At 39.7% G+C, this 26,652-nt stretch overlaps 1 protein-coding gene across 3 annotated transcripts in view; it reads left to right on the top strand.

Moving 5' to 3' along the window:
- Pik3c2g (phosphatidylinositol-4-phosphate 3-kinase catalytic subunit type 2 gamma) overlaps nucleotides 1–26,652 on the top strand; it is a 302,408-nt gene that overhangs the window by 249,553 nt on the left and 26,203 nt on the right. For all 3 annotated transcript variants that reach the window (XM_035448879.1, XM_027429943.2, XM_035448878.1), the window contains 2 exons: nucleotides 6,697–6,772; nucleotides 20,742–20,836. In XM_035448879.1, the coding sequence (XP_035304770.1) occupies nucleotides 6,697–6,772; nucleotides 20,742–20,836 (171 nt within the window). The remainder of the gene's footprint in view (nucleotides 1–6,696; nucleotides 6,773–20,741; nucleotides 20,837–26,652) is intronic.

The following is a 26,652-nucleotide window of genomic DNA, read 5'->3' as shown; positions in this document are numbered from 1 at the left end:
CTCAGCCTTTGATAATATAGTATAGGAAAAACACTTAGGTTCCAAATTGATCGGCTCTCTAAAACAGTCAGTCATTTTAAATTACATACTGGTTAATGTAATTGGTAAACATATTATGAATGAGAATTCTGAGTTTAACAAAACATACCCTGATGGAGGTTTTAATTTAATATTGACCCATTAGATTTCATGTTTGTTTTTTATTGTCCTCATTTTTTCATTTAAAAGCATATCAAGCATTAAAATTTCATATAAGTTATATTAGAGTCTACTCTAGAAAAGGGGAAAATATAACATACACACACACACACACACACACACACACACACACACACACACACATCTTCATAAAACATTTCATTTCACCTGATGGCATTTAGCTCAAGAGCTAGTAACTTTTAGATATCCCAAGACAAATCATAGCCATTATTTATTTGTTTATCAGATGCAGTGGTTCTCAACTGTCTTAATGCTGTAGCCCTTTAATGCAGTTCCTCATTTTGTGTTGGCCCCCAGCCATAAAATTATTTCAATGCTACTTCATAACTGAATTGTACTAGTGTTATGAATCATAATATAAGTATCTGGTATGTAGGATATCTGATATGTGACCCTGTGAATGGATCATTTGACCCTCCAAAGGGATCACAACCCACAAGTTGAGAAGGGCGGATCAGATACATAATGTTATACATAGAAAGAATGTCCTGCATATTTGATAATTACTGCTGTTCAAGAGCTGACAGATCAAGATGACAAACACTAAGATATCTTTCTTATCACACAAGCTCAAATTATCTGAGTATGTGGGAAGGTAAGAATGTCTGAAGAGCCATTGCAAGTGAGTGGGAATCAAAAGTCTGAAACTAAACACACCACATTTGATTGTCCTATGAGACTCCCAAAGATATTAATATATTCAGTAAGAAGGTTTGGCTGAAAATGCACATATTGGAATTGTCCCCAAATAACTGTTCATCAAGACTGTAAATTGGAAGAGATTACACAATCCTAAGTGTGAAGGGACCAGCTCCTCATTTCGGCAGCCATAACAGCTGAACACTTGCTTGTCTGACCTTGCCTTGGTCACTAAGAGGTCAGATGCCTGCCTCGTGGCAAGGAACCAATCAGAAGTTAGCTGGTGGTGCTATGCAATGACGCACAGAGCATAGCAACCACCCTGGGAGGGCCTAAGGCCCATAACAACCAGTTGACCAATCAACACAGGCAAACCCTCCAAGCCTGGAGGCACACCAATCCTGAGCCTGTGCATACCCCTAGACACTCCCCTTACGCTGCCCTATAAGATCTCTATGCAGACGCTTGGAGCTGTCTTTGCTAGCCATCCGCCATAGCGGGTGGATGAAAGACCTGAGCTAACATGGGGTTAGCTCATTAAACAACAATAAAGCCTCATGCAGTTTGCATCAAGCTTTCGAATCAGCCTGGTGATTGGGGTGACCTCAGTCCTGGGCTGAGATCCTGGAGGCCTGAGCTTTCCGGGGGTCTTACAAGTGCACTGAGAAATGAATTTAAAAGAGTCATAGTTAGAAACCCAGACCAGGCAGCACACCATTTTTGAAGTTTGGGGAGATAAGTTCAAGTCAGCAACAGAGCTGAGGGAGATCAGTCAACTGGAGACCACAGAATAGAATAGAGTGCCTGGAACCCATCGAGAGCTAACGACTCAAAAATAGAGAGTATTGTCGAGACCCGGCATGTCTCAGCTCCAACCCACGACAGCCATGAGGTTTGGCCTGAGTTGGGGGTGTGTGGACCTGTAAACTCCTAGCAACCCAGCTGCGATAAAGACCAAACACAGGCATCTTGTCATCTTTAGAGAGCTCTCAGTTCCATGTTGTAAAACTAGAGTCTTTTCTTTATTTGTCATCTTTTTTGGCTGTTTCTTAACCGTCCTCCCAAGACCACGAGGAAACCATGTCTGTCCTTCCCCTCTCCTCTCTGCTCACTCGCCCCTCCCTCTCCTTAGCTCCTCTGCCCAGGTGCAGGCCTATTCTGATGCTTAGGCCCATAGAGAGGCATCCTATACTGAGGCTATGGTAAACAATAGTAGACTTGCTGGAATTAGCAATACAATAGTGGGCTGGAGCTTTCAGGTGCTCCTGTTTAGTGAAACCCGAGGCTGGATCTCAAAATATCTCATAACAGAATTATTTGGTCCCCCACAGGTTATCTGGTCATACATCTGGTTTAACCAGATGGTTAAAACATCAGGAAATAGCAAGGGTTTGGTGGCTCACATCACCGATACCAAGAGTCAGAAAGCTAAGGCAGGAGAAGCACAATCATTAAAGTCTCTTGGGACTTTTACAAACAAAAGCTGACTGGAAGAGGTTCAACTGAAAGTGAAAAGAGAGATTTGAGATACAAAGTGGAAACCAACTTTTCAACAGACTTTCTCTAAACATAGATCCAGGTAGAATACAGGGAAATGTAAATCAAGAATTTTCTTCATTGAAATAAATTGTAGCATATATGAATGCTGATTTAATAAATTTTCTTTTAAGAAAAGAAAGAAAGAGCCTGGTGGTGGTGGTGCACGCCTTTAATCCCAGCTCTCCTGGGAGACAGAGGCAGGCAGATGTCTGTGAGTTTGAGACCAACCTGTTCAAGAGCTAGTTCCAGTACAGCCTCCAAAGACACAGAGAAACTCTGTCTTGAAAAGCAAAACAAAAAGAAGGGAAGGAAGGAAGGGAGGAAGGGAGGGAGGGAGGGAGGGAAGGAGGGAGGGAGGGAGGGAGGGAGAAAAAAAAAGAAAAGAAAGGAAAGGAAAGGAAAAGAAAAGAAAAGAAAAGAAAAGAAAAGAAAAGAAAAGAAAAGAAAAGAAAAGAAAAGAAAAGAAAGGGGAAATGATACAAGAGAGGAAAAGAGATGACTGTGTGGCCCAGGTTGGCCTTGAACTCATGGTCTACCTAGCTTAGCCATGCTGGGTGTTGAGATTGCCATACCTGCTTAACTTTTTTCTTTTAGCTTCTACATCTCCCTGACACTGAGCCTTGTTTCTTTTGCAGAGGTAAACAAAAGGAAAAAAAAATGAAATAAAAAGCCTTGCTGTAATAAAGACAGTGCTTAATATCTCACCCAGACACACAACTATAAAGAGTTCAGGGACGTGGTAGTATAAACACACAGGAATAATTAGCTAGTGGTGACATTTCAGGAACTAACTGAAAAGACATCTTGATTAATATAGAAGTTTATTAACTATTGGCTAATAAGGTCAAACTTTCTCCAAATACTAAAAACAATTACTACTACTCTACTCTACTACTACTACTATTACTACTGACTTGTGTCAAAGGATTCTGAAGATCTTATTTCCTTCAACCAGTTGTGTTCAGTGTGAGATTTGATTTTTAAACATTCAAATTACAAACAAAACATGTAATCAGCTTCTTGGATATGGACTGAATTTCTTAAGTCTGGGCTTCAGCTCTACAACCTCACAACAGATCAATATGTAGAGATATAAATTTACTGTTGACTAATTGGTAATGTATACAAACTGCTGATGGGACTATTTACACTAGAAACCAAGGCAACCTGAATGTTCTGTGACACATAGTTGAACAGAAACACATTGTGCATGAGTGATTAGTTCTCAGTCTGCTGTTTGTAGCTCACTGGCTCACAAGACAAGAGTCAGTAATCATCTTTGGACCAGTGGTGTACAAGACAGAGAGGAAGAAAGAAACGAGTAGAAAACAAAGATCAAGAAAGCAGGGTTTTTAATGAGAAAAATATAATCCACACAGTCACACAAAAAGGGCTAGAGAAGAAATGGTAAAGAGGACAGAGAATGAACAAGGTCCTGGTCAGGAACAGGTCCCTTCTTTTAGAGGGTAAGGCAGACACATTATAATGAATTGAGAAGTTAATTGTTCAATTTTTATTTTGGAAGATCAGCTTTGCAGAGATATATTGGGAAAGGGTTAGCAAGATGAGACCTGGAAGCGTCTGTTATAACCCAGATAGAAACTCGAGGTCTGGAACTAGGGAAGTAGGGCCAGCAACACAGAAAAAAAAGGAAGACATCTCCTGATGTGGCAGTGGCTGTCAATGTCAATGCTGGTGACAGCTTCCTGGGGTCGAGCTTCTCTGCCTTTCTGTGACATGGCTCTGCTACATCTCCCTGAGGACACTAACTTCCAGCTCAGACTCCTCATCTGCCAATAACTGTTCCTACTTCAGAGAAAGTAACTTTCATGGGAAGCCCTTAACTATGAAGCTGCAATCACAGAACTTAGCATTTGAGTTTATTCATGGAGCAAGGAAAACAGAGAGACAAAGAAACACTTGTTTTGAGCCTGGACACAGGAGAAACAGAACAGTGGAGTGACTCACATTTCTTAATGCACGTCTTTGAATAGTCAAGGAAGCCAGTCAAAAGGAATTCAGATATAGTGTTGAGATTTAAGAGACAAAAGAAAAGTTTAGATTTGTGAGTCAATACAAATGTCACAAGTCATCCCAAAACAATATATTGAACTGTGACAGGTCTGAAATGAAAAAACTTAAATTATATGCAAAAAGAGAAAGAGTAATAAAGCAAGCAGCAGCAAGACATATGGAGAAAAATGGAGAAAGTCCAGTATCAGAGAAGCAAATGACAAATCCTGTCACTCAAGACAAAATATCTGTTGGATTAGAAAAGAAAACTTTTTAATACAGAGGTTACTAGAAGTAAAGGTGAGAGTATGTTTCAGAGGTCATTTAGGTAAAGCCTGTATGTGACTGACCATAAAGTAACCAGAACTTGAAGAAGACCCCATGTGAGTGTGGGCTTTCCCTAGGTTCACTTGTGTCAGGAAAGAGAGTATGTGTTACATGGCTTTTGGGTTGATCATATTTAACACAGACAAAAAAGAAAATAAGGTGAAGAGATAATGAATTGAGTAGGGTTTCTTCATGTTTCCTGGAGTGCAAACAATAAAGCCAGGGCATTATTGAATGGGTCAGCACTGGATGGTTTTCTAGGCCTCATGTAACAAAATATCACACCATACTGGGGGCATAAATAGCAGAAACCCGTTGTCTGAGCATTGTAGAGGTCTAAAACCAAAATCCCTGCTTAGCTAGCCAACTTCACCCAGGTGTTTGTACTTTTCCCTTTATAATAGGCAAGCCATTTCTTTTTATAAGGATACCACATTGGATTAGAGGATACCATCCTAGATGTCATAGTTGCTTTTGCCATGACCAAGGCAATTTATAAAAGAAAATGATGACTGGGAATCATGGTTCCAAAGGCTTAGAGTCCATGATTACAGTGGCAGAGAGCATGGCAGTAGGCAGGCAGGCTTGATGCTGGAGCAGTAACTGAGAGCTCACATCTGATCGATAAGCAAAAGACACAGAAAGAGAGATCAAAATAGGCATGACGTAGGCTTTTGAGACCTCAAAGCCCACCCCCATTGCCACATCTCCTCCAACAAAGGCCACACCTCCTAATCCTTCCCAAATAGTTCCAGCAACTGGGGCTCAGGCAATGAAGTATGAGCCTATGGGAGCTATTCTCATTCAACCCACCACACTAGCTCAACTAGTTACATCCCAAATGACACCATTTCCCAATCAGATCACATTCCGTGGTTCTGAGGCTTAGCAGATCAGGATGGATTTGTGGGAGTGACACAACTTAGTTTGTTAGATGGAAAGTAGGCATTTCTTCCATTGCAGCAAAAAGGAAGGATTGTAATTGGGTGTGTCTGTAGAATTGATAGCAATTTTATTTTCTCTGAAATGGAGGCAGAGTCATCAGCAGAGAAGTTAGACTTGGACGTAAAAGTTTCTTGATGGGGCTTTGAAAGACCATTGTACAGAATGAGAAAACGCTGATATGGTTGGGTTTGATAGGCACTATCACATGGGTATGTATGACAGATAATGCAATCAGTCATTCAATGTACCCTTTACACAACCATGGAATGTCTTCCAGGAGAAAATACTTTGATTATTAATAGCTTACGGCAAAATAAATGCCACTTTTCACCAAGGAAAAGCTATTCTCAGATTAACCAGGCATGCACCCACTTGTAGTTGAAGTTAAATGGCAGTCAGTCTAGTTGCAACAATCCCTATTTTCATACCTCAAATATACATGACTAGAATTTGTTCCCTTTAATGCTGTATTTCCCTGGGCAATCCTAAAGAGAGACGTTGCATTGTGCACCTACCTGGCTCTTACCATGCCCTTACATTCCTAGATACTGAGAAGGAATTCAACCCCCAGTGAACATTTTCTGAATCGAAGCTTGAGTGATGGTTTCTGACAAAGCAAGCAACTATGCCCTTTGGAAAGCAATTTTTCCTCAGAAAGCTTTATCTAAAGCTTTATATTTTCCAGGGCAGGGAGATGTGAGATTTGTAGATAATTATACAATTACAGAATGTAAACATTTATGATGACCTCCGGCAACATAGCAACCTTGAATGTCTTGAAGAAATATAATTGATCTCATGCCACATAAAAAAGACTAACTTAATTCACAGCAGAATTATATTGACAGTACGGCTGCAAATACATTTTTCTCTGTTTATGGAATTCATAACAGACACTCATTAGAAATCCGGTGATAATAGCAATGTTTTCATGCAAGACTGAACAGGATTAATAGGTAAGTGTAAGAAATGAAGAAATATTATACTACTGTATGTTATCTCTTTGTTTTTCAGAGTGATTGTGTACTTAATTTCTTTCTCTCTGAACATACGCAGCCAACACTTGAAGACTCTCAACTTGTGGACCCAGGCAAGTGAATTTATCACAAACACCATCTACAATGATTGTGTATATAATTGTGGGAAAGATTCATAGGTATTATCTTCAATTTCAAATGATAATGTCTTTTCAAGACTAAGACCTTAATGTTTTCTCCCTAACCATTTTGGAAGAGTTTGAACCCCCCTGAGAATATGCTCTTCAAGCTAAGATAAACACATATGTGTTTGTCCTTTTGAAATAGTAACAGGATACCTCACTATTTCCCCCAATTCAATTAGCTGTGCTTTGAATTAAAGTTGCATATCAGAGAAAGAATCTTTTTCTCTAGCATGGGCGTCTTGCAGTTTTACCTCTACCTCTCAAATCAACAACAAAAAAAGTATCAAGCAATAAAAAGAAGCAAGGGTCATCAAAGAGTTTCACTCTTAGGTTTTGAACCCAACGACACTTTGCTCCCTGAACAAAGCCCTACATAGGTTCTACCATCTGGATCTTTTCCAAATGTGTCCTGTGTGAGTTCTAATGAACACTCAATCATTTCTGCCAGATTTACAGAGACTCCTTTGAAAGTTCTACCAGTTTCAAGCATTTGTAATACTTTCTACAACCAAAAATGGCACTCTAACAATGCACTAGTTTTTAATAAAGCTTAATTTATTAGCTTGTTTATGATTATGTTTGCCCAGACATACGTGCATGTGTACCGTATTTGTGCAAGTGCCAGCAGAAGCCAGATGGCATCAAATGCCCTGTAACTAAAGCCACAGGCAGCTGTAAGTCATGTGATGTGAGTCCTGGGAACTGAGTCTGGGTTCTCTGCAAGAATAACAAGCACTCGTCACTGAATCATCTTCAGCCCGAAACCTGCTAGTTTTAATTTCCTCATTTATGAATCCACAGTTTTCCATCCATCACCAATCCTCCTTTCAGCTCTCAGTCTTCATTTTATCCACTGTCACCCCCTGATTCTCTTGTTTAAGATTGTGTGTGTGTGCTTGTCACACCTGCTTATTCCTGACATTTTCGGTAGACAACTTTGTGAGCAATCTGTTGTGTAGCATAATTATTTATTAACTACGTGACTGTGCTTGCATCTGAGCAGCTTCTCTTGCTACACTAAAAGTAACTTTAAATCAAGGACTTCCTTTCCTATCCTACATTGCTCTAGACTTAAAACTCCTGAAATAACGTATAAGGGCATCCAGAGAGAGACAGGGAGAGAAAGGGAGAACGGAGAAATGAAAATAGTCAGTTTTAATTGCCTGGGGTGATGGTACTGCCATCAATACTACAAACTTCAATAACAAGACTTGGAATAAACAAAATATAAAGTTGTTGGATTCTAGAGATATTTTCCAAAGGGGCTTGTGTGGGATTCTCCCCTATTACTAACGTCCTTCCAGAAAAGAAAGTTGTTTCTTTGTGTTTCAAGAGATTAAACCTCTTGTCAACTTTTGAGTTTGTTCATAGTTTTTCTGAATACACATGCACCCAAAATTAGAATGGCTATTATGAAAATTAAAGCAGCACATACAATTTTAAACTTTCTTACTTCATCAATAATCAAGAACTGTTTCAATAGTTATGAATGACAAAAGATTTGATTCTTGCCATGTCTAAGTTATAGGCTGCCTATGAGAAACAGCCTTTTGTCTTAAAACAATAGGACACAGCTCCCAAACTGGATATGCAAATCACTACAATAAGCAGGAATTCTGGAAGAAATTATTTTGTCTTATTTTGGTCTTCAAATCATTCTTCCTCCATCATTCTTGATGCTTAATCTTTTGTTACAGAGTAGCTGCTGATGCTGGCAGAAAGACTGTTTACCTAAGCACTATGCTCACACGTGGGCTGAAAATTTAAGCTCATGTTGTCAAATGACTACAGGCAAAGTTATTCAAATGTGTTCACATACCTATTTACATAAAACAACCTTCAATGAAAATTCCAGACTTTGGCTACCTGTACTCAAGTGTTGATTTTGAATACCTATGTAAAGCCGAATGCAATGTGGAGTCAGAACTAGATTGATAACAGATAGTTTATTAAGAAAGTACTCACAAAACAGAGCCAGTGACCAGGTTTACACCAGATGCCTGTTCATCTGCTCAGCCAGGCGGGAGAGGAAAAAGGAGAGCCATGTGTGTGTGTCTCTGGTAATTAAAGCCTTGCTACATCACCAAGCAGGTGTGGTCAACGGCACCTGTGCCTCCAAGCAGGCATGGTCAGCACTCCTGTGTCCAGCCCCAAGCGGGCACGGTCATCATTTCCCCCTACACCTATGTCTCTAGATATGTGTTGCAAAGTCACAGAATGACTGTGTGTGTGTGTGCTGGGTAATCTTGGTTGTCAACTTGACACACATGGGAGAGGTAGCCTCAACTGAGGAATTCTCTCCATCAGACAGGTGTGGGGCATGTCTGTAAGACTTTTTTTAATTGATAAAAGAAGGCCCAGTGCACTGTGTGCATTGCCTTTCGTCAGCCAGTGGGCCCGAACTATATAAGAAAGGTAGTTTGGGCAAGCCACAGGATCAGGCCATTTGACTACAGGATCAGGCATTACTCCATGGTATCTGTTTCATTTCTTGTCTCCAGGTTTGTGCCTTGAATTTCTGCCTTGATTTCATTTGAATGATAGACCTTAACCTGTGCGTCAACTAAAACCTTTCCTCCACTAGTTGCTTTTGCTTGTGGTATTTATCATAGTAACAGAAAACAAACTGGAACATGTCACCCTCAATCTGAGAGATGCTAACAGTCCTGGGACTTCACTGTGCTACGGTGTAAGACTTTACCTTTTTTGTCAAATGCCAGTCTACTCACCTCTACAAAAAAAAAAAAAAAAAAAAAAAAAAAAAAAAAAAAAAAAAAAAAAAAATCCTTGACTCCTCAGTGTCCTTCAAGTTATTTATTGCAATGATGACTCTAGAGTACGTATTTATTTGCAGATAAGAAATCATTGATGGGATAAATTGTGTACACTATTGCATTCCAAGATGTACTAACAAGTATGTATGATTACAAATGCTTCCCAAATAATTACTGAATAAACATTGACAGTGACACCCACAGAAACAAGGTGATAATTTCTATCAAGGTAGATCATTATTTTTATAAAAGGAAAAGAAGAGAAAAAGTTCAGAGTCATGTTGCTCTTCCCACAGTCCTGACATCATGGAAAAATTCTTGGCACAGGACAGCTCCCAACCACTACAGTATTTTTTAAAGCACCACTTGGGAAAATGTTGTCTACAAATTATTAGGTTAAATGCAATTGACTTCATGACACAATATAAAAATTCTTGTGGAATTTTATCTTAACTATCTACATATTAACTCTCTTGTGGCATAATTTTTGTATGCTACAAAGATTAATATGGCTTGCATGTTTTTCCATTCCTACAATAAAATGTCTTGCATAGTCAATTTAAAAAGAAAAATAGTTGCTGGGCAACGGTGGTGCACACCTTTAATCCCAGCACTTAGGAGTGAGAGGCAGTCAGATCTCTAAATGCAAGGCCAACCTGGTCTATGGGGTGAGTTCCAGGACAACTAGGTCTACACAGAGAAACCCTGTCTCAGAGAAAAAGGAGGAGGAGAAAGAAGTGGAGGAAGAAAAATAGTTTGTTTTGGCTTATGGTTCCAGAGATTTTAGTTCACAAACATTTGGTCCTGTTGTTTGGGGGACATGCTGTGACTGTTAAATATTGTTTCTTATGCTGTGGTGACCTCTAACCATAAAATTATTGCTACTTCATAACTGTAATTTGCTACCGGTATTAATCATAATGTAAATATCTGTGTTTTCTGATGGCCTTATGTGGCCCCTGTGAAAGGGTCATTCTACCCCAGTGGGGTCACAGCCCACAGGTTGAGAAACCACCATTCTACAGACTCTTCTGCCTTCCCACACAGCCATGGGTTGGGAACCAAGGCTTCAAAACATAGGCCTTTGAAGAACACATGCAATATATAGCACCTTCCACATGAGATAATACTGCCACACAAACAAAAATGAAATTAAACAATACATTCATGCCTATCACACAGTTTTCACATGTGAAAGGCAGATACGTGATGAAATGTAGAATAATAAAATAGGTAATTATCTTAGTAGGGTTTCTATTGTTGTGAAGAGGCACCATGACCACAGCAATTCTCATAGATAAACACATAAACATTTCATTGGGGCTGGGTTACAGTTCAGATGTTCAGCCCATCATCCTCATGGCAGTACATGGTGATGAACAGACAGACAGGGTGCTGGAGAAGGAGCTTAGAGTTCTACAGCTTGATCCTCAGGGAGCAGAAGGAGACTATGTGACTTACTAGGCATAGCTTGAGCATATCAGACCTCACAGTCTGCCCCCACAATGACACGTTTCCTCCAAAATGTCATGACTTTCTCCAACAAGGCCTCACATCCTAATAGTATCACGCCCTATGGGTCAGTCATTCAAACAGGAGTCTGTGGGGAACATGCCTGTCAGATCCACCACAGTAATGCAGTATAGCCTCAGAAAATGATTATCAGTTCTAAGAGGATAAATTAATGATTGTCTTTAGAGGTTATTGGTAACTGCACACCATTGTAAACATGAGCTTTCAGTCACTACCTTAAGTCACTGCTTCTGCTTTCTGATGTGTAGAATCTGAAAGAGAACTTGAAGCCATGTACTCTACAAGTTAGGCACTCACTGGTTAATGGTCTGCCAACTATGAAAAAAAAAACAGATCTAAAATCTCTAAGTTGAATTGTGGAATATAGGTTTTCAATTTAGGTTTTAATCATGCATTGCTTGATGGGAAAAATTGAACTGCCATGTTCTGAAGCATGGCAAGGTAGACATACTAAAGATGCAGAATGTGTCTCAAAATAGAAAAGAACTTGAGCATGATACGCCTCGTGTAGGTGAATGGGTACTAGTGAAATGTTGGGGAAAGTCCTCATAGTGAATGCAACTCAGCGGCCAATGAAAATGCAGTGAGGAATATGTATTTCCCTTTGATTCTGTTGAGAAAGGAATATTGTCAAAAAGAAATTTTAAAATCTAATACGATTAAGCAAGAGTAAATTCTATAACGAAAATAACAATGTTTTTAAGGATCACAAATGTACAAAGTGAAAACAGCTTGCTTAATGAAAGCTTTCTTTAAAAATAACAAAACCAACACAGTAGGCTTAAAACAAACATAAATAGCTATCTGTGTGTTTAACTCATCTACTGAGGAAAGTGGTTTAAAATACCAGTGAAAATGCAAACCCTAACTACATTCACTGTAACACACACACACTCACACACACACACACACACACACACACACACACACACACACACACACACCACCACCACCAACAACAACAACAACAACAACAACTTGAGTTGTTGAGGTTTTAAATATTTCCATAGGTATATTAGACAATTTGAAGAAAATGGAACCAGAGGTCGAAATATTGACAAGGAAAAGAAGAGTTTAGGTCCCAATAATGGAACCTTCCCTTAGACTGTGAAATTTCAATAAAGATACAAGATGTAATGGCTCTTCATTAAATAATATGACAGCAACATACATAAAACAGGAATTGTGAGGCACTAGAGGAAATCCACAAAAGTATACTAATTAGACAATATTCTAACACACAACTTTCAATTGGTGAAAACTTGAGTGAGAAAAAACAAGTATGTTCATACAAGAGCTAAAATAAAATGAATAATGCAAATGACTGATTTACATCACTGTCTTCATGCTGAGAACAGAGACTAGATCTTATCCTATGTGCCTATTAGGCCAACAAAAAAGTTCAACAAATTCCAGAAAATAGACATATTGCAGACACTATTTAATCATGATTTAGTAAAAAAATGACAGATTGTTTCAGAAAGCTAGAAGACAATTGCATTTGGAAATTTAAAAACAAAAATCTCTTTTAACAACTCTAGGGTCAAAAGAAATTGCAGCCCCAAATTTCCTAAGACTCAGCAGAGTAGCATCCATTGTTTTAGCAACAGATGTCACCTCAATGATGCTGATCTTGACAATCACTGCTGATTCTTCAGCACCAGCTGACCAGCAACCACAGAATCTTAATTCACAACCTCACTTCACACAAACAGCCCCAGTCGAGTCTTGATGACCTCTCAGACATTTAAGAGGGGACTGTTATACCACTGCCTAAACAGTTAATGACGGGGAACAAAAGACATACTATTCATATTTGCTTTCTGAAACAAAGTATCCATACCAAAAGTTTCAAGAATTATAAGGGCTGCAAATGAGAAACCAGAGAGAAATATCACTCATGAATACCAATGGAAAACTCTAAATAAAATATTAGACAAAATAGTCTATCAGCGCACTAAAGGAATATAATCCATCATGATCAGAAGCCATTTAATATTAATATTATACATAAAGAGATAAAAATGTAAAAAAAAAACTCATATGCTCATTTCTGTGGACCTAAAGGACATTTGATAAAAAAATTAAATTTCCCTTTAAAACACTCAAAAAGTAAAAAGAAATGGTGTGTTCTTTGCTTAGTAAAACCTAACAAGATGAGGAAAGGACTGAAAGGGAAAGGAGTGAGCCCTGTCTTGCTACACAATGCAAAGTGGTTGTCATGATCTTGGGTGTGGGGGTTTGTCCTTCATTTTAGTGGGTGACCATGGAAATCTTTATGGAGAAGATTCATTTTGAGGAAAGGACTGAAAGGGAAAGGAGTGAGCCCTGTCTTGCTACACAATGCAAAGTGGTTGTCATGATCTTGGGTGTGGTCACCCATTGAAACTGTGACCTGCCTGTATTTTGGAAGCATCCAATGCTTTTTCCCCCTGTGTTACTTATGTTCACCATAATACAAACTTTACTTATGTATTGTGCTTATTTTTTATTTCTCACATGCTGGATACCATGTATCAAACACTACAGTGGCTTGTTGATGACAAGTTCAAAAATACTTAAGTAACAAATGAATAGAAGAGGGCATCAGAAGCATAAACTTGGTGAGATAAAACCCAGAATTATTTGTAAGTAATGTCATGGCATGTCTGGGAAAAGAAATATCAACGACAAACACATCACAAAAAGAATTTAATGAAATTACCAGCTGTAAATTGGCATGTACCTGTATCTATCATATTATAGATATTCTTGATATATATTATAAAATATGTTATATGTAATGACTACTTGGAATATTTAACAGTCAAGACAGGGGGCTGGAGAGATGGCTCAGAGGCTAAGAGCACTGGCTGCTCTTCCAGAGGTCCTGAGTTCAATTCCCAGCAACCACCTGGTGGCTCACAAACATCTGTAATGCAACCTGGTGCCCTCTTCTGGCCTGGGCAGAACACTGTATACATAATAAATAAATAATAAATATTTTAAAAGGTGTGTATGTCCAGATATATGAGAGAGAGAGAGAGAGAGAGAGAGAGAGAGAGAGAGAGAGTCAAGACAGTTCTGTCAACAGTATTCACACGAAAATGCCAAGAATGGATTTAATAGGAAACAGGTAGATCCAAAGGAAAACCCAGAACTGAGGAGTCTGAAGAGCAAAGGGAATGCACACCCTGGAGAGACAAATTCAACACATAAAGATGACACGTGTTTAATGCATTTTATCATTTAAACATCCTAACAGCTCTATTTTTAGTAGAATAATAATCTTATTTTGCAGTTCGTAAACAAAGAAAAGTCAGAAAAAAATACTGTAAAACTGGAACAAAGAAAAGAGATAGAGTTAAAAAAATTAAAATCCATAAAAAATCAAGCAATATGGTGTCTGTGCCTAAGCGCATACATGAATGAATAGATCAGTACAAAATTTACCATGGGTGGTGCAGTGGTGGCACATCCCTTTAATTTGGGAGGCAGAGACAGAACAAAGAGGGGACATTCAGTAAGTGGCTTGTGATGTCACACCCCTTAGTCTACAGGGTAAATAACAAAGGAGGAAGAAATGTTAAATGCAAATAATGAAATCATAGATGACCAAGAAAACCCGAGGGCAGCCCTCTATAGTCTAAGTGTACTGCAATGGCTGAGGGTAAAATTCAGAGCCCTTAACCACATTGCGTGGGAATAAACACTTCAGCAAAGTAAAAATAGAATGCAGGGATGATTGACAGAGGAGATGAAGTATTGCTGATGCACCCCAAAGATTTGTTCACTTGGCATATCATCATCATCTAGAAATGATTAAGACTATGAAAGATAAGGACTCAAAAATACAAGCGGTGCTTCACCAATGAGAAGATGCTCAACCTCATTCATAAGAGGAATACAAATTAAATTGCATAGATGCCATAACTCTCTCTCTCTCTCTCTCTCTCTCTCTCTCTCTCTCTCTCTCTCTCCTATTCTCTTTCTTTTTTCTTTCTCTCTTTCTCTCATCAGATTGGCAAAAGCCCAACAATTTAATTAGCATCTTAGTTGCGAATCAGTAGGCCCCTCGTGTGCTGCTGCTGATAATACAAATTGGTACAAGCACCATGGAAGTTAATTTGGCAATATTTATCAAAATTGCGAAGGCAAGTAGACTCTGACCAGAAAATTCTGCTATTGAGTTGTTGTTATGATATTCACAAACTGGCACAGATGACATGTCTTTGAGGCTGTCCCCTGAAACAGTTCACAGAGCCTACACGTCACTGGGAGAGAGCCTCCTGCCCATCGTGTGGAACTGGTTAGATAAATGACAATAGCCCCATATAGAGGAAGCTATGCTTTAAAAACTAAAAAAAATATTATTGTAATATCAATGTAAAACTATCTATAAGGACTTTTGCAGAGTAGTAATATGCCATGGCCTTTGTAAATGATGGAGGAGAAGAATGGTGTATTCATCTTTGCTTTTATGGAAGTTTGAAAAGGATGTTTCTCTCTCCCTGGAAAGATACAGAGACAACTAGAACAATGCTTAGATACACATTAGGCATAGGAAGACCTTTTAGTTCAAATTCTAAACATCATTCGTCAACTTTAACCACGAGAAAAAATATCTCCTGGAAAAAAAACTTCAAAATGCTATTTTTCAAAATTTATTTATTTAATTTAGGAACAATCTTATTTTACATAATAATCCTAGTTCCCTCTCCCTCCTATCCTTCCATGCTCCCTTAGAAAATAGGGAGTACAGTATTTTCTAATTTCAGGGATTGCAGACAGACGTACTTAGGCTCTCACCAGTCCTTACCAGGCCCTGAGGCTGTCAGAGGGAATCCAGCATGGACTGTAAATCCCCACAGTGACCAGACAATTCCAGCATCCCTTTCTCCACACCAAGCTGTTCTCAAGTTTTTCTAATCAAGCTCTTCATTCAAACTTTTTTCTTTCATATTGTGACTCTCTCTCATTTTTCCAGTTACAGCATAATGTTTATAAATATGGCCCTTGAGATCACTTAATCCTGTACTTCATTTTTTTTAGGTCCACTTAGTTTTTTAAATAGCATTTTAATTTCTTCTTTGAAAATTCCATGCATGCATGTGGTCTCCATCATAGCCACCCCACCTTCTGCTTCCCCTTCGTCTCTCCTGGGGCTTCCCTGACACAATCAGCCACTTCCCAATTTCATGTTCTTTGCTCTTACAACCTATTGATTCCAATTAGTGGTTCCCAAATGTGCACACGTGTGGAGCAACACACTGAGGGCATGGGCAAACTACTAGTGGCCACACCCCCAAAATACAAGTGTCATTCCTCCTCCCCCAGTTGGCAATAGTTCCCCAACTAGGGATTGGGGCCTTGGGGGGGGGCGGGTCTCTCTCCCAACCCTACTGGAATTTTAATCGGCTCCATCTGGTACAGATCTTGTTCAGGTAAACACTGCTGCTGTGAGCACCTGGGACCCACCATTTTTTATCTCTGTGACTTTGGAGGATGTCTATGAGAATGTAGTAGGATGCCTGCCCTAGACTGGCTCATTCTCAATCTTTTTAAGTCTCTCTACTACTAATCTAGTAGCTGCTAAGGATTCTCGGTGAACCAGATTTTTCTGGGGTTCTGAACTCCCCAATGCTAAGATGCAATCTCCGGTTAATAATCTCTCCATAGAGTAGGAGGAAGCCCTGCTGGTCAGACGTTGCATTCTACCATGGCCTGGAAGCTCTCTCTGAGTTCCGCAACATGGAGGACTCCTTCCTCCCAGTGGAGGGCTTTCTGCTTTCTCCCTGATCTTACTCAAAGAATCTCTCTAGGCCTGGATTCCTGACTTGTCTCTAGTGTGTGACCCTTGACACAGTTCCCTGCACCATTCTTCCACTGCTACCCATAAGGTAATTTGGTGGCATGCTCTATCTATTTTGCTAGGGGCCATACTGATACTAATCCAGCTACATGATAGGAGCAGGCCACTTAATGCAAATTAGATGATTCCCCAGCTACCATCCCCAATCCCATATATCCCCTATACTAGTTCGTGGGAATCAAGATTCACTAGCCTCAGTACAGGTTAGGTGAATTTTTTCTGGGAGAAGGCACATACACCAGAGGCTGGTGACCGCTACAGGATCCTCCCAGGCTGTTCCCTGTGGCCCAACCAGCAGCAAGAGAGAGCTCTGGGGCCCTCGACCCCAGATCTAGTTCTGTCCTCCTACACATCCTCACCTGTGACCACACCCAAACAGGCATGATCAGTGCTACAGGTATGGGCAGGGTGAATTTCTCACTACACTATGCTCTGCAATAAAGTTGAGCTGCCTAACTGAAGATGTCTCCCAGAAGCTTATTTCTGTCATTCTCATAGGCCAGAGAAGGTCCCACCTGCCACTCTGCCCCCTTTGTCCACATGGCTGGTGGCCAAGGGACAGTTGGGAAGGAGGGGAACCACAGTAGAGTTCTCTCCAGAGCAAATCACTGTCAGTTAGAGAAAGCAGCAATCCTACTTTTACTGTTCAGACAGACATTCCATCATAAGTTTATGATACTTTCCTACCCTTAAATTAAAACCTTTCATTAAACACATTAGGTTTCTATTTAATAATTCCATCACTCCTTAATTCAAATATAATATTCATTGTGCATTAAAAAGTCATCAGTTATTTTTAGCACCTTTATACCTAGTACTCGCTAATATTTTTTATTATGAAATGTAATTTGTTTTAGTAGGAATCAACTTACAGTATCTCTCAATCACTATAATGGGGATATTTAAGTGACTTTTAATGTATTTATGTAACAGATGTCCCCTTGGTTCAATGAAGGCCTCTTTTAAGTATCAGTAATCCACATTATTATCTATGAACTCAATTAATTGATAATAAAACTACTGTCATCTACATGTGAAGAGTGACCTGCTCTAGTAACCATGAAAGAGATACACAGGAAGGACACAGCCTGCTGGTGAAACCTTAACCGAAGGAAAAGATGAGAGAGTTTAGAATAACCATCAGTAAACAAAGAGGACCACAATGCATCCAAAATTGAATACTTTATTCTTTAAATTTCTTCAGCATCTGTATAACCAGAGACTATCAAGGGAATCATTAGATCCACAATACTCTATGCTTAATCCAAAAAAAATCCAGAAAATTTCATTTTAATAATTAAAGTCTTTATCTTATTGATGTAATGATGAGGCTCAAGGTAAACTTGACGTTACCTTGTTATTGAATAAATACCTAGTGTGTGTACTAAAAAACAATTTGTTACGATAAATCTTTCCACCAAAAGCTGCTGAGCCCTACCACCACATGTGTGCTTTACACCAGTCGTCCACCCAAGTTAGGGCCTAAATTAATACACAGAAACTTGTATTAGGTTCAAATGCTGCTTGGCCAATGACTAGGATTCTCATCTGTTAACTCAGTCTTAATTATCATAAATCTATATATTTTATAAGACTTATCTTATAGAGGATGCCTTTCGCTGGCGCCCTCTCTTGCCTGTTGCTCACATCCTGCTGCTGGAGGAGTCGAAGGGGAAAAGGGACATTTACTGTTTCTTCTTGCTTAAATATGAGTCTCCTTGCTATGTCATTTCCTGCCCGGATCACCACTTCTCTACTACATTCCCCAGAATCCTCTTTGACTCCTAGTCCTGTCTCATTGGCCAAACAGAACTTTATTTAACAATCAATAAAATAAACATACACAGTACATTCCCCATCCCTTATAACAATTAATAGATTATGTTGTGGTGATGTATTGTTCATGATTTAATAAAGCCAGCCACACTAGTTAGCTATAGAAGCTGGGCAGCGGTGGCCACACCTTTAATCCCAGGACTCAGGAGGCAGGCAGATGGATCTCTATGACTTCAAGGCCACCCAGGGCTAAACCAGAGTGAATCAGTCTAAAACAGCAACAGAGCTCACACCTTTAATCCCAGCACTAGAAAGGTAAATAAGGAAGAAGCAAAGGGTCTCAAGTGAGATTCTGTTTCCAGTCACAGGGAAGAAGCCAGGATCTTTATTTCAGCCTTAGTAGAGGTAAGAGCTCTTGGTGGCTTGGCTGCTTTGCTTCTCTGATCTTCAGCTTGAACCCCAGGCTGTCTCTGGGTCTTTATTATTTGTGCCGCATTACGTCCCTTTGGAGACCTAGTAGTAGTAGGTACTGAGATAGACCTAAATCGGCTAAATAACATGTAAACTAATTATAATGGAAGTATGAGCTGGCACAGGTTGTGCTAGGAGTGTTCAAGGAAAAGTAAACCCAGAAATATTCGATTTCTGGTTAGGCTTTGAAAAAGGGCAACAGTTCAACAGCCCCCCCCCCAAAAAAAATAGTGGCCAGGAGCATTTTAAGGGAAATAAATAAAACGATAACTATCTACAGGACATAGCAAAGAATGTTTTAAGGACTAAATATGTGTTACAATATAAAAACAATAGTGGGGAATAAAATAAATTAATAAACAACTATACAAAGTGATTTTGGTGTCAGGCAAATCCCAGACTGATGAGAAGGACCTTGCCACCAAGCATGCTGCCCCAGGTTCAGTCTCTCCAGGTGCCGTGGAATGCACCTACCCACCAACAAGATAAAAATGAATTTTTAAAATAAAAAGATACTTTGATCCGAAGAGTGGTTTTATAAGCATTGCTGTCGAAAGCAGTAACCACTAGAAACAAACAGATTTGAAGTCTAAGGGAGGACTTTGAGTAGGATCTGGCAGAGCAGGCTGGATATTGGATATAAATTAGTTTCTATGAGACAGGAAAGACAGAGGCGAGCACTGGCTGGCTCCCAGCAGTTCCAAGTGTGTTTAAGTGCTTACCACACCACAAACTCTGGAATTTTATCACTTATTCACTCCAGCCATTCAGAAGTAGGTCACTTGCCACAGAAATTGATTAGCTTAGTCAGAGTGCATATCTGCAGTAGCAGAGCTGGTTCACAACCCCATATTTACTGAGCAGAAGAGACATCACAAAAGGTATGAGCATGTACTGCTCTTCCAGGGGACCAGCATCCATGTCTGTGGCTCAGAACAGCCTGTAACTTCAGGTCCAGAGTATTGAATGAACTTTTCTGGCTTCCATGGGCACCTGCATTCATGTGTGAGTACTCGTGCACACACACACACACACACACACACACACACACACGCAGGCATACAGAAACATACACACACACATGCATGCACGCACACACACAAACACGAATACACAATTTAAAATAGAATATATCTCAAAAGACCACTCTCACTCTCTGACTTCCAGTTTTTAAAATCATCATTATTGTTAATGAGGAAAAACAACAACTAAAAGTTACATGGAGGTTTTAATTATAAATACTTTTTTCTTTAAATAACGGTGCCAATAAAAACTGAAATAGACTATCAGGAAGAGAGTTAGGTCAATAGGTAGAGACACAAACCCCACCTCTGACTAAGCACCCAATGTCCTGAACTCTCTATTTCAACATCATCTGAAGAATTTTCCCTTTGTCTTCTTCTGCTGGTCCTGTTTAGTCTTCAAATGCTTCATGGATTCTGTGCTGAGATAATTCCGAGTTAACTACTAACACTCACTTTTTTTTTTTCAGGTGAAAAATTTCCAGACAATAACCCTAAGGTACAGTTAGTGATGACATACGAGGACTCGAAGCTCACCATCCTAGTAAAACACATGAAAAACATCGTAAGTTCCTCCCATGTCAGAAGAGACATGGAGCCCTCCATTGAGCAACTACTCACCTCCTTTGGGCCATTAGTGTCAACATCCGTCAAAGAAATGTGTAATGACTCTTTCTGTCCCGCCAGCCAGCTCCCAAATAATGACACAAAGACTCCCTATTAATTTTGAAAGTTCGGCCTTAACTTAGGCTGGTTTCTAACTAGCTCCTTTAACTTAAATTAAGCCGTATCTTTCAGTCTGCATTCTTCCACGGGCTCGTTACCTCGTCTCCATTCTCCCCATCCTGCCTTCTTCCACCTATGGCTGGCGACTCTGCCTTTCGTCTTCCCAGAGCTCTCTCTGTCCTCCTGCCTAGGTATTGGATGTTTGGCTTCTTATTAAACCAATCACAGCAGCACATCTTCACACAGGGTAAAGGAATATTCCACAACAGAAATGGGTCTAGCAACCAAGTGTAAATGAGGACCGAGCCGCCAGTTACATTTTTTTTTTTTTTTTGTCTCTGTGTGAACATGATCTTTAGGGTAAAGGCTATATAGAATCTGGCAGGGAAAGTCATTGAGTGAACACAGACAGGGCTATATTCAAAACGAAGGTTTGGGATGAACCCTGTGAATACAACGTCTCTGAGAAAGCAGGAATGGCTTTCGGGGAGAAACAGACTGGTCCCCAAGTATTGCGGTGGCTGACATGACTGAGCTCAGTGGAATACCCACTCTTGCTGCAGCGCAGTAAATCCTGTCTTCTGTCTCTCCGAAGCTAACAGTTTCTTGGGGTTTCCAGCCCAAAGTCCCACTGTACTTTTATTTTTACTTTTATATATTAGTCATCAACTTAGGACTTAGATGTATTTCTTCCTCCTCAAAAAGAAAAATGGGACTTTGTTTCTTTTGGAGTTTGTTGGATGTCTTTGAAACAGCTTTTTGTATTTTCCTTTTTTTGTCAAACATTTCATTCTTGATGCTGTGGTCCTATTTGGATGTCTGCACACTGACAAAGTAGATAGCAGCCCCAGTCTTTGCAATCTCCCTTTGTCAGTGAACATCCTTCAACCTGGGAATTCTCGGCAGGTTTCCCATTGTGTTAAACAGCAGAAGTAAGGTTTATTTGAACGAAAGTGCCTCAAGGCCATGATGCAGCTTCAGGGTGAGAGGGAGTGAATCAGACAGAAATGGCACAATACTTGGAGATTTCCATGTGATGAAACCTCAGAGGGAAGGAGAAGAGCTTCATTAAGAATTAAAATCAGAGAGATATGGAGAAAGATCACCTTCATGACAAAGCATGCTGGTTCTCTGGAGGCCATAGAACTCACTGTATCACAGGGCAAGTGAAAAATATCGGGGTGTGGGCATAGTAAATAGAAAGGGAAACCAGACATCACCAGCTCCTCCAAGCTCGCCTGAGTCTGGCCAAACAGGCCCTGCACGTGACCCAACTCCCAGAGGACAACACGGGATGTGCGTGCAGCCAGCTCAGTCTTGGCTCTACTCCCTGTGCACATAAGTCTGTCAGGGTGTGTTTGGAAGGATCTAAAGGAGCAGTCTGCTCACTACATGACATGTGTCTGGTACACACTACATTTCATAAATATTTACTCAGTGAACAACTAATTGGCATAATTTGCAGAGGATACATCCCTTAGAAGATGTAGTATTAGCCAGAGCATGAATTTAGATTCTTGCTAAATCTGTAGTGTTCACAGTTGGCAATTTCTGAAATATCTGGACTCATAATTTTAGGTTTTTATAGATGTTTAACTTATTAAAATGATATGAAAAAGTAGCATCAATAGAGTCTTTGCCTAGTATACACAAAGCCCTCAGTTCAGTTTCCAATACTACCTGACTCAGGCATGGTGACACACCTGAAATCCTATCAGGGGTTTTAGAAGTTTAAGGTCATCCCCAGCTATGTAGCAAGTTTGGGGCCAGCCTGATAGATGGAAAAACTTTGTCTCTAAATGAAGCAATTATGCCCCATTTCTTTGAATAAGGAAACTGTTGTAAATCATAGTAACAGTTGTTCAAGAAATGTTTACATTGGGAAATGAGGATTCAGTCAAATATTATTTATGGCAACATGTGTGTTCATGGATCTTGATCATCTCTATCACCATATGACAAAAAGAATAGTAAGAAATACTGTTAAGTCAAAGAGTTTATATAAATTATTACATACATTTTAGCCTTGAAAATAGTACCCTTAGAAATGATATATTTGTTTCACTAATGTTGTCATTACTCAAAATAATTTAGACAAAGCCTGATGAAATTGCTTTCAAATCTGGCATACAAATCTCTCAGTAAGCTGGGTGATATTTTTCAATGGCCATGCCTAATTTTTGATCAAAAAAATATTAACTAAGTTGGTCACCCATTCCATCCAACCGATGAATTCCAAAATTACTTTTGACAGTTTCCAAAAATGCATTTTACACTCATGAAGTTAAGCCTATCAATGAGGGCATTCAAAGCCAGTGGAAGAAGGAAGAATGTGTGCGTGGTAAGAGCAAGAACTAGAGTAGGAGATAAAGTGGGTGATGAAGAGACAATGGTCATGGAGTCCCACTAAAGGTTAAAAGGAGCATGGCTGTGTGTGTCAGTGACCTCAAAAAATTATTAATACTGGTTCCATGTTCTCTCTCCATCTACTTCCTGTCTCTTCCTTTATTCTTTTTTGGTTGGTTGGTTGGTTGGTTGGTTTGGGTTGGTTTGGTTTGGTTTATTTTGGTTTGGTTTGGTTTGGTTTGTTTGCTCTGTTTTGGGACAGGTTCTCACTATGTATCTTAGGCTGACCTGAAACTCACTGTGTGTCCTCAAGCTAGCAGCAATCCTCCTGCCCCAGCCTCCAGAGCACTAAGGTTACACAGGCATCTATCACTGTGATTTTTTATTTTCTTCTTCCCAGTGTACTGACACCAGAACTCCAAGTTGCTATTTTAGATCTTTTCTCTTTTTCTACATCTGGCTTCATAGTTTTCAAATTCTTCTTGTGTTTTTCTTGCCTCTTTTTAGCTCCCACCCTTTACTCTCCCCGAGTCCAGATCTGTGTATCCAGTTGGTTAGAATGCTTCGTAAAATTCCAATGTGCTCCAATTCCAACCTTTGATGGCTACACCCTAAACATGTGTCCCATCTTCCCCATCACAATCCCACTGTCTGCCTTCACTGATGCACATTGAAGTTTTCAGTCTTTGATTCCACTTCTCCTACAAGGTACATCCATCTTATCTGGAAATTCTGTTTGAAACATAAATCCAGAAGCCCAGAATTTCCCGCCCACGTTGCTTCAAATCACCATCATCCCCCACCTGAATCACCGCCTTTTAAAGTTCTGTTTGCTTCTGCCCCTGTTTCTTTTCATCTCTACTGGATTTAGTAGCCAAAAATACTGCTTTGAGGAGAAAAGCCAGTTCCTGTAATTTCTTTCTTCGTAATCCTTTGAAGTCTCATCTCACTTAGAATGAAATCAAGATACCCAATGACATACGAACTTGTGTAAGTCTGGTTCCCTTGACATTTTCAACCTCATCTCTGACCTCAAGCTCCCTCCATCTATCCCAGCCTCAATGTCTGCTTGCTCTTCTTGGAATATGAAGGCATATTGCTGCCCCAGAGGCTTTCTGTCCACTGATGTCAGACATGTCCTTGTCATCTCTTCAGTGAGTCCTCTCTCATGTGAAAGACAGCACTCCAACCCTCTTTTGTTATCACTTGAAATCTTTGAAATATTTCATTAAAAGAAAAAATAACAGATCTTTTCTCACATGGACAACTGAGGGCTAAGATTCTTGTCAAATTCTGAAAGTAGGCACAAAAGTTATCTGCATTTTTCAGACAGTGTGTGTGTGTGTGTGTGTGTGTGTGTGTGTGTGTGTGTGTGTGTGTTTAGGTACACATGAGGATTGCTCAACAAGGGGTACTGAGAACAGAACTTAGGTCTTATACAGGATCAGTATGCACTCTTAACTGCTGAGCCCTCTCTGCTGCCCTCAGAGTGTTGTTAAATGATTATTTCTCCTGCTAATCTCAAAATATATGGCCTTTTAATAAGGAGGACACAAAAACATCTACAAATCCTTAAATTATTTCCTTTGCCTATTTCCAGTTCTAGCTAATTGTTATTTAATTTTAAAGTCTTTAATGTGTTCACATACCAAAGTAATCAGACTCCAGAAGTTGGGCTTGATTTTATATTAATATGAAAATGAATTATTATGCCCCAAGTCCTGTTGTATTATATTAAGTTTGATGAAAAGAATTGTTTATCTTATATTAAATCTTCAAAGCTTTGTTCTAGGAACTCCTTTACTCCTGTGAGAACTCAGGCTCCAACAAAATTGCGGGGGGAAAAAAATTCCTTTACCGTTCAAAGACGCCTAACAGGAGTTACTCTAGTGATCACAGCTGACAAATGGCTGCAGTTATGTAGAAGCCCAGCCAAGACATCTAACAGTATTTCAGCTTGTATGACAAAGAAACTTTTAATGTCATTTAAACTTGAAGTATTTCAGAACACTGCTCTAGGGCTTTTCCAGGTTCCTCATTTTAGATATTCTTTCCCACTGTTTCTGCAGTGTTCCAGTGTGCCTACCCTTCTGAGATCACAGGCTCCCCTAGTCCGTGTCATTTCTCCTCTTCTTTGTCTCCCTGTGAGTATCCCAGGCCCTCAAAGTTATCACCAGAATGAAGACAGTGGCTCTGAATCTCCCCTTATGTCTCCCTGTCACATAAAGTCAGCAGTTGTTTAGAATGAGGTGCAAGTAAAGTCCCGACACACAAGAGGTGCCTTGTTGGGAAATGATTTCAGAAGCCACAAGACAGGAGGAAACACTTGCTTCTGAAACAAAGATAAGACAGAGCCAGCAATCTCAAAAACAGGCCCATGTGTTTCCCCGTTCACTAAAGCCATTTTGCTCTTGTGCTTGTTGGTCATTTGTAGCTCATTTGAAAAGTGTCTATTTTACTCATTTGCCAATTTTCTTGTATGAATTGGGCGTTTTTGGTGTTTCAGTCTTTTAGTTTGGATATTAATTCCCTGTCAAACGCATAGTTTGTCAAGATTCTTTTCTAGTTTATAGTCTGTATTTTCCACTCTGTTGTTCTCTTTGCTGTGCTAACACTCTTAAATATAGTGCAATCCCATTTGGAAATCTTCTCTGTTATTTCCTTAGCTATTGGTGATCCATTCAGAAAGTCGATGCTTCTTCATAGATTTTGGAGTGTTTCTCCTGTATTCACCTAAGCAGTCCATCATTTTAGTCTTGCATTGGGTCTTTTACATGGTTTGAGATTGTTTTTTGTCTGGGTTGATAGATAGTCTCATTTCGGTCTTCTCTAATTTAATTATCTTTTGTTTGTGTGAGTGTTTTACCTGTATATATGTCTGTGAACCAGGCAGGTACAGTGTCCACAGAGGTCATAAGAGGGCAACAAACCCCTTGGAACTGGAGATTACAGACTATTGTGAGCCATTATGTAGGAATTGAACCCAGACCCTCTGGAACAGCAGCTAGTGTACTTAACCACTGAGCTATCTCTCTAGACCCTAGTTTCATTCTTCTTTATATGTAAGTACTGTTTTCCCAGCACCACTTGTTGAAACAATCTGTCTTTTGCCTATATATTTTTTTAGTTTTTTATTATTATTTTAAATTCTGTGGTTTGTGTGTGTGTGTGTGTGTGTGTGTGTGTGTGTGTGTGTGTGTGTGTGTGTGTGTGAACAAGCAGAAGGCCTTCACTGGTGCATGCATGCACATGTGTGCTTGAGTTCAGGTGCCTGCAGGAGCCAGCAGGGGGTGTCAGACTGCCTGGAGC

The sequence above is a fragment of the Cricetulus griseus genome, chromosome 8 (assembly GCF_003668045.3).
Source record: "Cricetulus griseus strain 17A/GY chromosome 8, alternate assembly CriGri-PICRH-1.0, whole genome shotgun sequence".
In the NCBI taxonomy this organism is placed as follows: Eukaryota; Metazoa; Chordata; class Mammalia; order Rodentia; family Cricetidae; genus Cricetulus; species Cricetulus griseus.
The sequence above is the reverse complement of the archived record's forward strand: the minus strand, read 5'-3'. Positions and strand labels throughout refer to the sequence as shown.